The sequence below is a fragment of the Macadamia integrifolia genome, chromosome 1 (genome assembly GCF_013358625.1).
Source record: "Macadamia integrifolia cultivar HAES 741 chromosome 1, SCU_Mint_v3, whole genome shotgun sequence".
In the NCBI taxonomy this organism is placed as follows: domain Eukaryota; kingdom Viridiplantae; phylum Streptophyta; class Magnoliopsida; order Proteales; family Proteaceae; genus Macadamia; species Macadamia integrifolia.
This window is the reverse complement of record NC_056557.1, coordinates 1,778,267-1,792,736: the sequence shown is the minus strand read 5'-3', so window position 1 is coordinate 1,792,736 and position 14,470 is coordinate 1,778,267. Positions and strand designations below refer to the sequence as shown.

The window sequence follows — 14,470 nt, the reverse complement described above, 5'->3', positions numbered from 1 at the left end:
AAAAAAAAAATGCTCCACGGCTCGTGATCTTGTCACCTAGATCTAAGCCTAGAACTATAACTTTAAAAATTATAACTCAATTGCATAAATCATAAACATAAAAGGCTGAATAAGGATAAAAGAGTGCTTGCATTAATTGACATAAAAAGCTATTACAAAAGTGATTAAAGCAAAAATAAAGAAGAACTAAAACTAAAATTAGTGAGAGAGGGAAAGAGAGAAGAGAACTAAGCATAAACTAGAAAATAAACTAAGGGGAATAATAATAAATAGGAGGGGGGAGGAAAGGGCTTTTATAGGGCTTTGGTCTTGCCTCCTTCCTTCTACAAGTCTTCTTTAAGAAAAGAAAGAAAATTAAATTAAATTAAATCTTGATAAAAATCCTCATTCTCTGATATATTGTGTAAGGAAAGAGAGAATTTGTTTCCAAAATTAACAAATTCTATTCCTTTCCTGCAATATTAACCAATATCTTGCAATCTTGATTAAATCAGAAAGGAATCTCTGCATAGCATCTTTAAGATCTTGTGAGGTGGCAAGGAGAGAGAATAATCTTTAGGATTTTGTAGGAAAGAGGATGTGGTACCAATGAGTGGGTCCCACCTTTGGACAAGTTAGTTTAAGCGTGGACTGGTTCTTGATTCACTTTAAGCACTTTCTTTTGTAGACTTGGAAACTAAAAAAAAAAACAAGAAAAATAAAAGTAGTACTATCCAAAGTGGGGGCAAAATGTACACTTTTATCCTTAAGATTTCACACATTATTGTGCTCATCAAATTCCCCCATACTTGACTTTTGCTCGTCCTCGAGCAAGACAAATAAATAAAGAAATGAAGGTAAAAGCCTAACTCACTTTTGTAGGAATCACGGTTGCATTTAGCACGTGCAACAAGCCTTTAAACCCCTAAGTTACCCTAGTGGACGAATTATGTCTCGTGGGTGTTTGCAGTGAATATACACCCAAAATTCAAATTAACTTGAAAAATTACCATTTAAAGTTTCCAATAATTACAAAACGCACACCCTCTTTCAATTAGAGCACATCAACCGAGGAACCCCCACACTTGAACTTTAATACTCCATCTAGATTTAGGAACAATCACACATCTCAAATAGGGACGACCCTTGTATCTTCTAAAGCACGACCAATCCTAAAGCAAACCACATTGTAAGGTAGGGACCATGAACTAGGGTTTTGGAGCGTTAGCCAATCATAAACAACAAGGAAAATGGTATCCTTTTTTTTTTTTTAGTAGATAACTCATTCTACTCCACTACATTTGGCCTGAATAACATGGTGGAGCAAACACCAGAAACCCAAGTTCTTTTCGGAAATGTTCCTTCCTAAGAGGTTCGATCAAATCACCCCACTTCATGAGGCACAGTGTTCTGTCTAGTTCCTAGAAATTTAATACTTTCTACTTTTTGACCAATTTTCACTTTCTTTGCATATCCATATCATATATTTTTATACCATGCCAAGAATATGGTCTCAATAACTCCTAACCTAAGAACAAGGACACCAACTAATAAATGTATCTACACCTTAAGACAAGTATCTCTAAATCATTTAAGTGAGGTCCCACTTCAAGACATATATTCAATACCATCTTCCCGATAGGGATTATAGTACCAAGATGGGTCCTAGATCTCAATTTTTTTTTTGTAGGGTGTGTATAAAGCACTGAAAAACTCTTAAAAGTAACCTCAAGTTCTAAACAGTCAAACCCTCCCCCATACTTAAATTATGCAATCTCCTCAATGCAGAAAAAGAAAAAAAATGATAAGACAATAGAACAAGAAGGACAAAGGAGAGGAAATTATCAAATGAGATCAAATATCATCATAAAGAGGCTCATGGAGAATCATGACCTCTGCATCATGCATTAAAGGCAACTCAAGGAATGGCTTCAAACGGTGCCCATTAACTTGAAAAATTTCCCGAGTGGATGGATTCATAACCTCTACGACACCATGGGGGAATACTGTTTGCACAAGGTAAGGATCTTCCCACCGAGAACGAAGTTTTCCTAGAAAGATATGCAATCTAGAATTGTATAACAAAACTTTATCACCAGGCATAAAAGATTTCCTAACAAGATGCCTATCATGAAACGCTTTAGTCTTTTCCTTGAAAATTTTTGTACTATCATAGGCATCATTTCGCAATTCCTCCAACTCAGATAGTTGGAGATCTCCATGAGCTCCTGCGGTAGACAAATCAAAATTGAATTTCTTAATCGCCCAAAAGGCACGATGTTCTAACTCAACAAGAAGGTGGCAGGCTTTCCTGTATACCAAACGGTATGGGGATTGACCAAGAATGGTCTTGTAAGTAGTCCTATACGCCCACAAAGCATCCAACAGACGGTTAGACCAATCCTTTCGATTTTGGTTAACTGTCTTCTTCAAAATTTGCTTGATTTGTCTGTTGGACACTTCTACCTGCCCACTGGTTTGGGGGTGGTATGGGGTAGCCAACTTATGGGTAATCCCATACTTCACTAAGGCCTCAAAAGGCTTATTACAAAAGTGCTTTCCACTATCACTAATGATAGCTCTAGGGGTACCAAATCGGGAAAAAATATTTTCCCTTAAGAATTGAATGATCACCTTATGGTCATTGGTCTTACAAGCACGAGCCTCTATCCATTTGAACACATAGTCCACAGCCAACAAAATATATTCATATCCACAAGGGGCCCATAAAATCTATTCCCCAAACATCAAAAACTTCAACCACGAGGATTGGGTTGAGAGGCATCATGTTCCTTCTACTGATTTTTCCTAAAGACTGACAAGAAGGACAAGCCTTACAATAAACAAAGGCGTCCTTGAAGAGACTGGGCCAATAAAATCCACATTGCAATACCTTGGCTGTAGTCTTAGTAGGCCCAAATTGGCCTCCACAAGCCTGATCATGGCAAAAGGAAAGAATAGAATGGTGCTCATGATCAAGGATACATCTTTGGATAATTTGATCAGGGCATGATTTAAAAAGGTAAGGATCATCCCAAAAGAAATACTTAACCTGTGAGTGAAAACGGTACTTCTCTTGGGAAGACCAATGATCGGGAGTCTTGTTTGTAACTAAAAAATTTACAATATCTGCATACCAAGGTTCACTAGATGCTGCAAAGAGTTGCTCATCGAGAAAATGCTCGTTAACTGGAGTATTCACAGTCAAAGAATTGGGTAACCGAGACAAATCGTCTGCAACCAAATTTTCACTGCCTTTCTTATCCTTAATTTCTAAGTCAAATTCCTGCAAAAGCAAAACCCATCTGATAAGATGTGCTTTGGCATCCTTTTTCTGAATAAGGTATCTGATAGCTGCATGGTCAGTGTAAATAATTACAGGAGAACCTATCAGATATGCACGGAATTTTTCTAATGCAAATACAACAGCTAAAAATTCTTTTTCAGTTGTGGTGTAGTTCAGCTGTGCATCATTGAGAGTTTTACTGGCATAATAGATAACATGAGGAAGTTTATCAACTCTCTGCCCTAAGACTGCCCCTATAGCAAAATCAGATGCATCACACATTAATTCAAAGGGCTCAGTCCTTAAGGGAGCTTGAATAATGGGGGTTGTAGTCAACACCTTCTTTAATTGCTCAAAGCACATGAGACATTCACTAGAAAATTCGAAGGGTTGTTCTTTAGCCAAAAGATTGGTGAGAGGTCTAACTATGTGACTGAAGTTCTTGATGAATCGACGATAGAACCCTGCATAACCTAAGAAGGAACGAACGTCCTTAACTGACTTCGGAGGTGGTAAATTAGAAATTAAGTCTACCTTAGCTCTATCGACCTTGATCCCTTCTTTGGAAATGACATGACCCAACACTATACCCTGTGTAACCATGAAATGACATTTCTCCCAATTGAGGACTAAATTAGTCGCTTTGCATCTTTTGAGTACTAAAGAAAGATGATGCAAACAATTAGAAAATGAGGAGCCATGAATAGAAAAATCACCCGTAACTACTTTCAAAAAGTGCTCCACCATATCAGAGAAAATGCTCATTATGCATCTTTGGAACGTGGCAGGGGCATTACAAAGCCCAAAAGGCATACGCCAATAAGCAAAGGTTCCATAGGTGCATGTAAATGTGGTCTTATGTTGGTCATCTATGGCAATGGGAATCTGGTTATAGCCGGAATAACCATCAAGGAAACAATAATACTTATGTTCTGCTAACCGCTCTAACATTTGATCAATAAAAGGCAAAGGAAAGTGGTCTTTTCAAGTTGCCGCATTTAACTTCCTGTAGTCAATGCACACACGCCATCCTATTTGGACACGGGTAGGGATCAACTCATTTTAGGTATTTTAAACTACTGTGACCCATGACTTCTTTGGCATCACGTGCACTGGACTTACCCACTCGCTATCAAAAATAGGGTAGATGATACCTTGATCCAAGCACTTTAGGATCTCTTTCTTGATAGCTTCTTGCATCATAGGATTAGCCCTTCTTTGTGGTTCCCTAGAAAGTTTTGAATCCTCCATGAGGTGAATATGATGTTGAACGATTGAGGGACATTCTTATAATGTCTGCCATGGTCCAACCTAAGGCTTCCTTGTTTTCTTTTAAAACTTTGATCAACTCTTCCTCTTGACTTGAAGTTAAATCTGAGACGATAATAACTGGTAGAGTTTGATCTTCTCCTAAGAAGGCATACCTTAAGTTAGAGGGCAACTCTTTCAAATCAAGCTTAGGGGGCTCAACAATTGAGGGTTTAGGAAGAGAATTTGATAGAGGACCAATGGGCTCCATGGGTGTATGAAGGCTCTAAACATCAGAGAAGAAATTTTCAGTATCATCCTCTAATTCTTCCATACACTCTTGGAATTCTGAATCAAAGTCAATGTCAAAAATTTTAACAATATCATCAGAAAAATCCTCAAACATATTGACCTCTTCATCAATATCATCAGAAGAAATTGTGGGTTGTTTACCCAACCTATACATATTGAACTCCATAGTGTGGTTGCCAAAAGATATCTTTAGTAGACCATTCCGGCAATTGATTAATGCATTGCTGGTAGCCAGAAATGGTCTTCCAAGAATGAAAGAGATCTTATCCATAGTGGTGAAGGGTTTGGTGTCCAAAATAATAAAATCGACTGGGAAAATAAATTCTCCTACCTTAAGTAGGACATCTTCGACCATCCCTTTCGGAATCTTAACAGAACGGTCAGCCAACTGGAGAGTGGTCCATGTAGCTTTCAAATCTCCTATTCCAAGTTGTTGATAAACATGATAAGGTAGAAGGTTCACACTTGCACCAAGGTCAAGTAAGGCATGATCAATACGAGTGTTGCCAATGACATAAGAGATGGTGGGACATTCGGGATCCTTATACTTGGCTGCTATAGGTTGTGTGATCATTGAACTGATATTAGTTGCCAAGAACGCCTTTTTGGGCACACTTGTGGTACGTTTGTGAGTGCACAAGTCTTTGAGGACTTTGGCATAGGCTGGGATTTGAGTTATGACATCCAAAAGAGGGACGTTTACCTCTACCTTCTTGAAGACTTCTAAAATTTTTTCCATTGAAGCTATCTTCTTCTTATTCATCAAACGGTTAGGATAGGGGACAGGAGGAATATAAACAGTGTCAGAAGTTCTCATTAATAGAATCATTTTTTATGGCTTCCACCAAATCATCCTTAATCTTTTCAGGTCCATCTGGCGAACCTGGAATGGGAGGCACAGTAGTAGCCTCGATAGTCGGAGGGTCAACAGAAAGGTCAGATGGTGGAGAATGAGTGGTACCATTCCGTAGATACTCTCAGCTATTCCGTAGGGCATATACCGCATTACACTGGTTAGAGGGCCCTTAGTGTTGCTGACTCTGTACAACATTGAGCTAAGGAGCAGGTAGCCCTTGTGGAGTCAGCACCTGATGTCTAGGATTCGGCTCTGGCTGACTAGGCAATTTTTCTTTCTCCTTCTCATGCATGATTGTGACAAGTTGGGTGAGTTGCCTCTCCACATTATTGTGGCTTGTCATGAGAAGGGCCATGCTTTTCTCTAGCTTACTAATTCTTGCCGCCTCTCTAATGGATGTAAACCCCGGGGGTTGTTGATAAGGTGCTTGGAGAGGGGGCCTAGCAAAATTTGACTGAAGACCTAGATTAGGCCGAGGGAAAGAATTAGGTAGTGGTGCAAAATTGGGCCTCTGGGGACTAGGCTGCCCTTGGCTGTGAAAGTTGGATGGACCTCCTTGATTCCCTTGGCTTCATGAAAAATTAGGGTGATTTCTCTACCCTGGATTGTAAGTGTTGCTAAACGGGTTGTTCGGGTAAAGAGCATTAACACTTTCATTGCCCCCAGAATTGTTGGGGCATTCTTCCATTAAATGTCCAGGGGAGTGACACCAATTGCACATAGAGACCTGATTTTGGACTTAGTGGACTAGGGCATGTGCTTTAGGGACAAGGACTTCTATTCTCTTAATGAGGCTATCTAAATGGGCCTCCTTGGCTACTATCCTATCGACATAGTACCCTTTACCTCCTATAGTTCTCACTTTCCTGAGTAGACTCCCATTCTCTTGTCTTTTCAGCTAAGTTAACCAAAAAGTTTCAAGCTTCATTTTCGTCCGCATAAGCTGTGAAGCCTGTAGGACACATAGACTCTAACATCTGCTTGGTATGGTAGTCTATCCCTTCATAAATTATTTGACAAAGATGCCATTTGTCAATCCCATGATGGGGACACTCTTGGAGAAGGTCTTGGAACCTTTCCATGAGTCTAGAAAATGACTCTTGAGGTTTTTGTTAGAACTGCATGATCTCGCTCTTAAGTTTGTTTGTTTGTTTTATGCAAAGGAAAAAATTTTCTTAAGAATGCTACCGTAAACTAATCCCATGTGGTAATGGAATTAGTTGGCAGCCCATATAACTATCTTTTTGCCCCATCCTTGAGCGAAAAGGTAATGCATCTAAGTTTAACAGCATCATCACTGAGCTGTTGTATCTTAATGAGGACACAAACCTCCTCAAATTCTCTCAAGAACTTGAGTTTTAAGTTCATAATTGTTCCCTGTGGCAGCTGGTAATCTAATGCAAGAAGGTTGGGCTGCCCTGACTGAGTAGAATCTATCATTTAAAGTAGGCTTAGGTTGTTCTGCCATTATTAAAATAGGTACTCTTACTAAACGATTGGTAGAATCACGGGTCCACACACTTATGCAATAAAAAACTACCCACAACTAGAGTAAGACAAGCAAAAAAAAATGGAAAGAAAAACTCCTTTTTTTTTTTTTTCCTGATTTTTTGGCTTTTTGGGAGCTTACCGGCAGGGATATGGGGTTGCTCAGGTCAATTCCTGAGGTACTGCTATAGGGCAAAACCTGTCTTTATCATACTGTGAGGCTTGGCGACCTCCATCGATACAACTACTATTGCAAGTTGTTCTTCTCAGGAATTCAATAAAAGAAAAAGAAAAACAAAACAAAGCAAACAAAGCACTCCGATTTACCAAAAGAAAGCAAAAAAATAACATGGAATTGTTTCCCCGGCAACGGCATCAAAAACTTGTTTGAGATTTTTAAAATGTAACCGCAAGCGTACAGATCAGTGTAGCTACAGGTCGAACACAGGGAGAGCAGCCACTTTTTTTTTTTTTGTTGCCTCTTTTAATAATGCAAAAGTGAACCGATTAATGGTTGTGATCTAATTCTAATTACCATCCTAAACATATATATCTAAAATAACGTCATAACCATTCGTCATCTAAGAATTTAAATACGCAAGCCACGCAATTAAAATTAAATAAATAAATAGTTGAAAATAAACACCCCACGCAATTAAAAAGCAATGAAGGAAAAAAAATGCTGAAATAAAAATAAAATAAAAGAAAGGGGATAAAGCTAGAGAGAGACTCACAAGTAGGTTTCTCTACTTAACCTGAGGGATGCATCATAATATGAGCTTTCCTACTTGACCAGAGAGTCACTCTTACAAGGGTTACTCTACTTGGCTTTAGGAAAAGGGAGACAATTAAAATAAAAAACAATAAAATGATGGTTCTATGGCTAGGAGGGGCAAAACCAACACATACACTAGCCATGAACCTTGGGGGAAAGGGAAAGGAATAATGTAACAACTGAAATTAAAATCCTAAATTAAGAAATAAAGGGTAGTTAGAAGAGGGAATGAGAAGGGGGAGAGAAGATAACTGAAGGAGCCTACTTACTTGAATCAATGCTTGAACTTGAAAGCTTGGGTGATTTGAGATACTACTAATACTAAAAACCAGATTTGGAATAAACCAAATCTGAAATTTCTAGTACTAGAGAAAACAAATCTTGAAAAAAAAACTGAACTTAAAAAAAAAAAAAAAAAAAAAAAAAATGCTCCACGGCTCGTGATCTTGTCACCTAGATCTAAGCCTAGAACTATAACTTTAAAAATTACAACTCAATTGCATAAATCATAAACATAAAAGGCTGAATAAGAATAAAAGAGTGTTTGCATTAATTGACATAAAAAGCTATTACAAAAGTGATTAAAGCAAAAATAAAGAAGAACTAAAACTAAAGTGAGGGAGAGGGAAAGAGAGAAGAGAACTAAGCATAAACTAGAAAATAAACTAAAGGGAATAATTATAAATAGGAGGGGGGAGGAAGGGGCTTTTATAGGGCTTTGGTCTTGCCTCCTTCCTTCTACAAGTCTTCTTTAAGAAAAGAAAGAAAATTATATTAAATTAAATTAAATCTTGGTAAAAATACTCATTCTCTGAGATATTGTGTGAGGAAAGAGAGAATCTGTTTCCAAAATTAACAAATTCTATTCCTTCTCTGCAATATTAACCAATATCTTGCAATCTTGATTAAGTCAGAAAGGAATCTCTACATAGCATCTTCAAGATCTTGTGAGGTGGCAAGGAGAGAGAATAATCTTCAGGATTTTGTAGGAGAGAGGATGTGATACCAATGGGTGAGTCCCACCTTTGGACAAGTTAGTTCAAGCTTGGACCGGTTCTTGATTCACTTTAAGCACTTTCTTTTGTAGACTTGGAAACTAAAAAAAAAAAACAAGAAAAATAAAAGTAGTATTATCCAAAGTGGGGCAAAATATACACTTATATCCCTAAGATTTCACACATTATTGTGCTCATCGCTTGTCAAACTTGGACTCTTTCTAAGGGAACAAAAATTTGGGATGGATGAAGTAAGAGTAAGAGAGTGGTGGAGTTTCCTGCAGAGTGCAGACAACATAGGTTTCACTCGACCTTTGTTGTGAACTGTGAGCTTGCTTGCTTGGACTTTCATTCAGTATGCCAAATGCTATATACATTATAACCATGTTAATAATGTTATTCAAATTCATACAAATGTATGCTCTCATATGTATGTTTGAACATTATTTAAGAATAAAAAAAAATTCCTAATGCTTTGGTTTCTTAGTTTTGTTTGTATTGAATGTGTAAAGTTTTGTTTGAGGGCTTTTTGTATTTCGGACAGCATTGTTCACTACTCTCCTGCTCTCTCTGTCTCCCCCTCCTCCAATGAATAAAATTTCTCAAAAAAGGAATAAAATAAAATTTGGGAAAGATTGATCGGATACAACTTAATCGAAGTCTCAGAAACTTGTAAAAATCTGTAGTCATTAAAAGGGGCAAAAGTGACCCTTAGAGATCTTGGACTCAAGAGCTTGAAAGTCTGTAAGAACTACTTTGTCTGCTTCCAAGTCTCATGACATAATATTTTCTGAATTCCAAATGTTGACACATGTGCCAGCAGGTTGCAAAAACCACTCATGTGAATGTGCACACACCACACATGTGACTTGAAATAAGGATATTTGACTCAGGGTGAGGGTTTTGCCTGTGTCCCTTCAGTTCAGACATTAGAAATGCTCACCTGGGGGATTCGGGTTTTTTTCGTTTTTTTTTTGTTGTGGGGGTGGGGGGTTGGATGTTAAGAGGTTAAAGGTTTCACCTCCTCAAACAAAAAAGAGCCATGTGGAAAGATAGACGATGCAACTATTATCTGTGGTATACTGATATCCTAGTGACAACACGGAGGTGTTCTGTTTGGTGTTATCTATTGATTTAGAACACAATTCAAATTGTCTTACTTCATGCCCTACACAGCATCCTGTCAGAAGTGCCAAGTACAAACATAATCAAGTAGTAAGTCAAAAGTGCTTTTTAGGGGCACAAAAAAACCAAAAAAATATAAGTCGATAGTGCCTTTATGGGCACAAAAACAGCAAAAATATCTTCCATAGGGAGAGCCGGATGGGGTTCTGAATATTTAGCCAATTAGACATAGGGAAAATGTAAAAGCTAATATCTATATATCAATGACCCTGGCTTGGTCTTTGGATGCTTCAAGTGAAATATAATATTGACTAATTGTAACTTCATTATTTGATTACACTTTGTTTCCATCTCACAACCCTTTAGTTAAGATCTAGACTGCTTAGAGTAACTTTTATGATAATGAAGAGCAGCAGTAACTATCTTTCTAACTTCTCTTGAACTTCCATAATACTCCATGACTATCCTTGTTAACCGTCTTCAAAAAAATGAGCCAATAGAACAATTGATTGATTCTTCCATTTCTCTGTTGAATAATCTTGAAGCTTCTAGTCACATTGCCATGCATCTTTCTTGATACTGATCTCACGGCTGTGTGATCGTACTTTAATTTCTTTTATATGCCAACTTATATCTGAATGTCCGATCATTAGTTTTGTTTTCCCCAAATTTCTCTTGTTTGGACTTTGTAAGCATGTGCTTTTATTTTTTTCATCGTCAAAATATGTATTCCTTGACAGTTTTCTTGTTAATGCTTATTGATAATTTCCAATACTGTGTTTAAGTTTTGATTGAATAAAAATAATAATTTTATCTATTAATTTCTTGCAGAAATCCCAGATAACGAGTACATCAAATATTTTGCTCCTGATTTTTCGTTAAAGATTCCGAGTGGGAACCTAGTAGGCAATTTTTTCCTCGTACTCTTTTTTGATTATTTGTTTCTATATTTTTAGAATTTGGACCTGAGTTAGCTGTGTGATCATGTTGGAAGTATGTTGGAATCGGAACATAGACTTGCAAGTCAGAATTTGTCTGATCTTTATTAAAATTGACTGGGTTTCTCCTATTCTTGAACTGTTGTTTTGGATGGGTTGCACAACAACAATTTTTTATGCTGCTATCCTAACTTTTGTGTTTTGATTGCTGGAGTAGGAGAACATGAACAGCAAATCCTACCTTGGTACGATAAAAATGCAAGTCTTTGAAAGTCTACGTTGTATTCAGCATGCCCCTAGTGTACAAATGCAAGAGGTAGGCCACATCAAAACTATGTTTTCTAAGTTTTCCTTGTCTGTTAAATATATGGGAAAAGAATGCTGCCTGATCACTTGGCCCCTGTGCCCAGACACAGGATTATAACTCTCCATCCACTCAACAGATGGTTCTGAGATTATAGTTGAATGGAGGTGTTAAGACTCATGACAAGGGGATTATGTGGCCAAAATATCCATCGGATGGTTGGATAGGGAGAACTAGGAGTGGACAGAAAAGGGAAAATATGGAAAACCAGAAAATAGCAAGCAAAGAAAAATAACTTTCAATCCACCACTCTAATGGTGCTCAAGTTTGGACCAAAGGGAGTAGTAGGGGAAGGGAATAACATATCCAAAACTCGGCCCAATCTGATAATTCGATACTCTCAGAAAACAGAGAGGGTACTTCAGACACGTGCTGTAAAATACTCCTGTCATAGACCCGAAACAATGTATAAAATTACAAGAAGAGGAGATTATGAGAGAAAAGGATCATCATGATACAAAAGTAGTTTAGAGATCACCCTAGAAGAGTCCATGATAGAGAGAGAAAACTGCTGGAATACCTGCAGAACAGAATTGGAAGAAAGAGAAGAAAAGAGGATGAAAAGATAGAAGGGGATATGACAATAGGATTCACCACCAGTTTGAAAATAAGGGTTCACCACCTTGGGTTGCCATTTGCTTCACCACAAGGGCTACTAGTCTCAGCATCACCACCAGAGAGAAACATTCAATTGGACAATAGCCCATGGCTCATATAACCCTTTGGGGACTTAAATAGGGGCTAATTTATTGAACTGCAGGTTCAACTTGACCCAAAAAACTGAACCGAACTGAACCCAATTCCGAAAATAACTATTCTTCCACTGGCTGTCATCTACACCAGACTCTGGTGAGGGAGTCTCTGGCAATCGCAGTACTTGTGGTTGAGATCCAGATTTTGTTTTGCAGAGTTGTCAAAATGGGTGCTTTGATGATAGACTACTGGGTACTCTGTTTATTTGTCATTGCTAATTTTATGGTGGTGCTAAATTTTTCTGGGGAAAGGTTGAGTTCTCTCTCCACCCACCCACCCACCCACTTGTACTTGTTTTCCAATTTCCAAATTCTTTGATCAATAAAATTTCTGACAGCTGAGGGTCCTGAGTCTCCCGACTCCTGAAGTCCTACGAGGATAAAAAATGAAAACAATAGGCCATCACTTGGTTGACTCAAATCATTGTTCACCTGCCAAGGCAAAACCTAAAAAATGAAGGGAATATGCATATGGGATTATTTATGTTTCGATGCCACTATTATAGTTTTAATTCAGAGATTTTAATCTACCAATTGAATGTCCAGTTATTCACAAGTTTCAGAGCTGAAATAATGTGCTCCACTGATGCATGGGTAAGCTAGATGCTGGCACAAATGACAAAAATTCCTTCTTTTTCTCTCTGTCATATAGTCATCATATTCATTTGGAACTAAGAAGCAGAATATTTTGTTGTGTTAGTTACCTCTCCCTTGGTTTTGGGTCTATGGAAAGAGTTAAATTATTTTTGTTGGGTTAGTTACCATTCCTTTGGTTTTGGGTCAATGGAAAGAGTTACAGAGTTGATGTATTTATAGCCCGATGTTTGGCTCTGTTCTTATTCCATAGTTGCCGAGTTGGTGTTAAGGTTGCTTCCCACAAGATTAGACCTTCTTTTTGTGATCGTACATCTGATGTGTACTTAATAAATTTCTTTTTGTGTGCATGTAAGAGAGAGGACAGCCAAGTTCAACAGTTTCTACCATATTTTGGTCCTAATGCAATGATTGCCTCCCTCTCCCTCTCATGAATATGATTGAAAACTGTTCAATGGAGGCTTCAATTTTTGCAGGTTCCACCTGATTTCTACATCCCCGATTTTGATGAAGATGAGCAGAACCCAGATGAAAGAGTTGATCGTAAGTGATTTCCAAATAGATGATGTCACCATTTTGATGCCTTCATATGTATTTTATGAATTAGGAGAAAATACAGTTTGTAGATGTTATGAAATTCAATATAGGTGATGTCCATTCCCTCTTACTATTCTTTGGAAGCTGTGATATTGCAGAGCACACTCAAGACAAGCAAATCCAGCGAGACGATGAATACTATGAAGGTGATAACGACAATGATCACAACATGGATGATGCTTGAAGTTTCCAATATCGTAATTTTCTTTTCTTAGATTTTCCATTTATTGCAGAAAGATGCAATTAGATATGAATGTCTGGTACCCAGATAAGATTTCTTTTCCTGCTGTAAATATTATTTTGGATCTTTACCTAATCCTTTTCTTCTGTAAAGTACATTGATTTCATTGGATCATTTTTTCTATATTACATTTTTTTGGAGAAGCTCTGTACCATGCCATTCATTTGTTGCATCTGCATGGCTTGATTTGCAATTACTAGTTTATTACAACCAGGACAATATTCCCAAGTGGTTGAAACCTGGATCTGATTTCATTGTCTTGCATGATTGAAATCGAATTGGTGAATCTTGAAAAAGAATGGTACATGGAAAAATAATTTGGTGGTGAATAGGAGGGTAGGGTGACAAGGCGTGACAGAGTTGAGAAAAGTCCTTACACGAGTGGATGGTTGGAAATTTCCGACGGCTCAATTATCTGTGTTGCTTTCATCAATATCAGTTGTTTCCTTTCTTTAGTCTTCTTCTTCTTCTTTTTTTTTTTTTAAAGGGCATTAAGGGCAAGGATCATTTTCTAAGGGTCCATTTGATATTGTTTTCAGAAACGGTTTTTCCATTTTTTTGTGCTCAGAAACGGAAAAACACCCTAAAAATCTGTTTGATTTTTCTGTTTCATTTCACTTGTTTTTTGAAACAAAAATAGAAATGTATGCCTATTTTTGTGTCTGGAAGGAATGGAGAAACAATTTAGACATGTTTTTCTATTTCTAGAAACATGTGGGAGCGATAAAAATTATGAAAAATCCGATACTTCACTCGACCTATCCAAATCCCAACCCAGTGGAAATTTCTTGCTATCCAATTGCGATAATTTCAACCTGGTTGTGCAAAACTCACAGTTTTGGATTGCCTTCATCCTTCTGAAGCTCATATCTATAAACTGTATCTTCAACTACAATGTCATGTCTTCATTCATGAGTTGC

At 37.6% G+C, this 14,470-nt stretch overlaps 1 protein-coding gene across 1 annotated transcript in view; it reads left to right on the top strand.

The window, feature by feature from the left end:
* The window catches only part of LOC122077796 (histone deacetylase 9), a 41,403-nt gene extending 27,710 nt beyond the window's left edge, over positions 1-13,693 (top strand). Inside the window, exons 11-14 of the mRNA XM_042643671.1 lie at positions 10,896-10,966; positions 11,220-11,318; positions 13,189-13,255; positions 13,408-13,693. Coding sequence (XP_042499605.1) covers positions 10,896-10,966; positions 11,220-11,318; positions 13,189-13,255; positions 13,408-13,493 — 323 coding nt within the window. The 3' untranslated portion in view covers positions 13,494-13,693. The remainder of the gene's footprint in view (positions 1-10,895; positions 10,967-11,219; positions 11,319-13,188; positions 13,256-13,407) is intronic.
* The last annotated feature ends 777 nt before the right edge of the window (positions 13,694-14,470 follow it).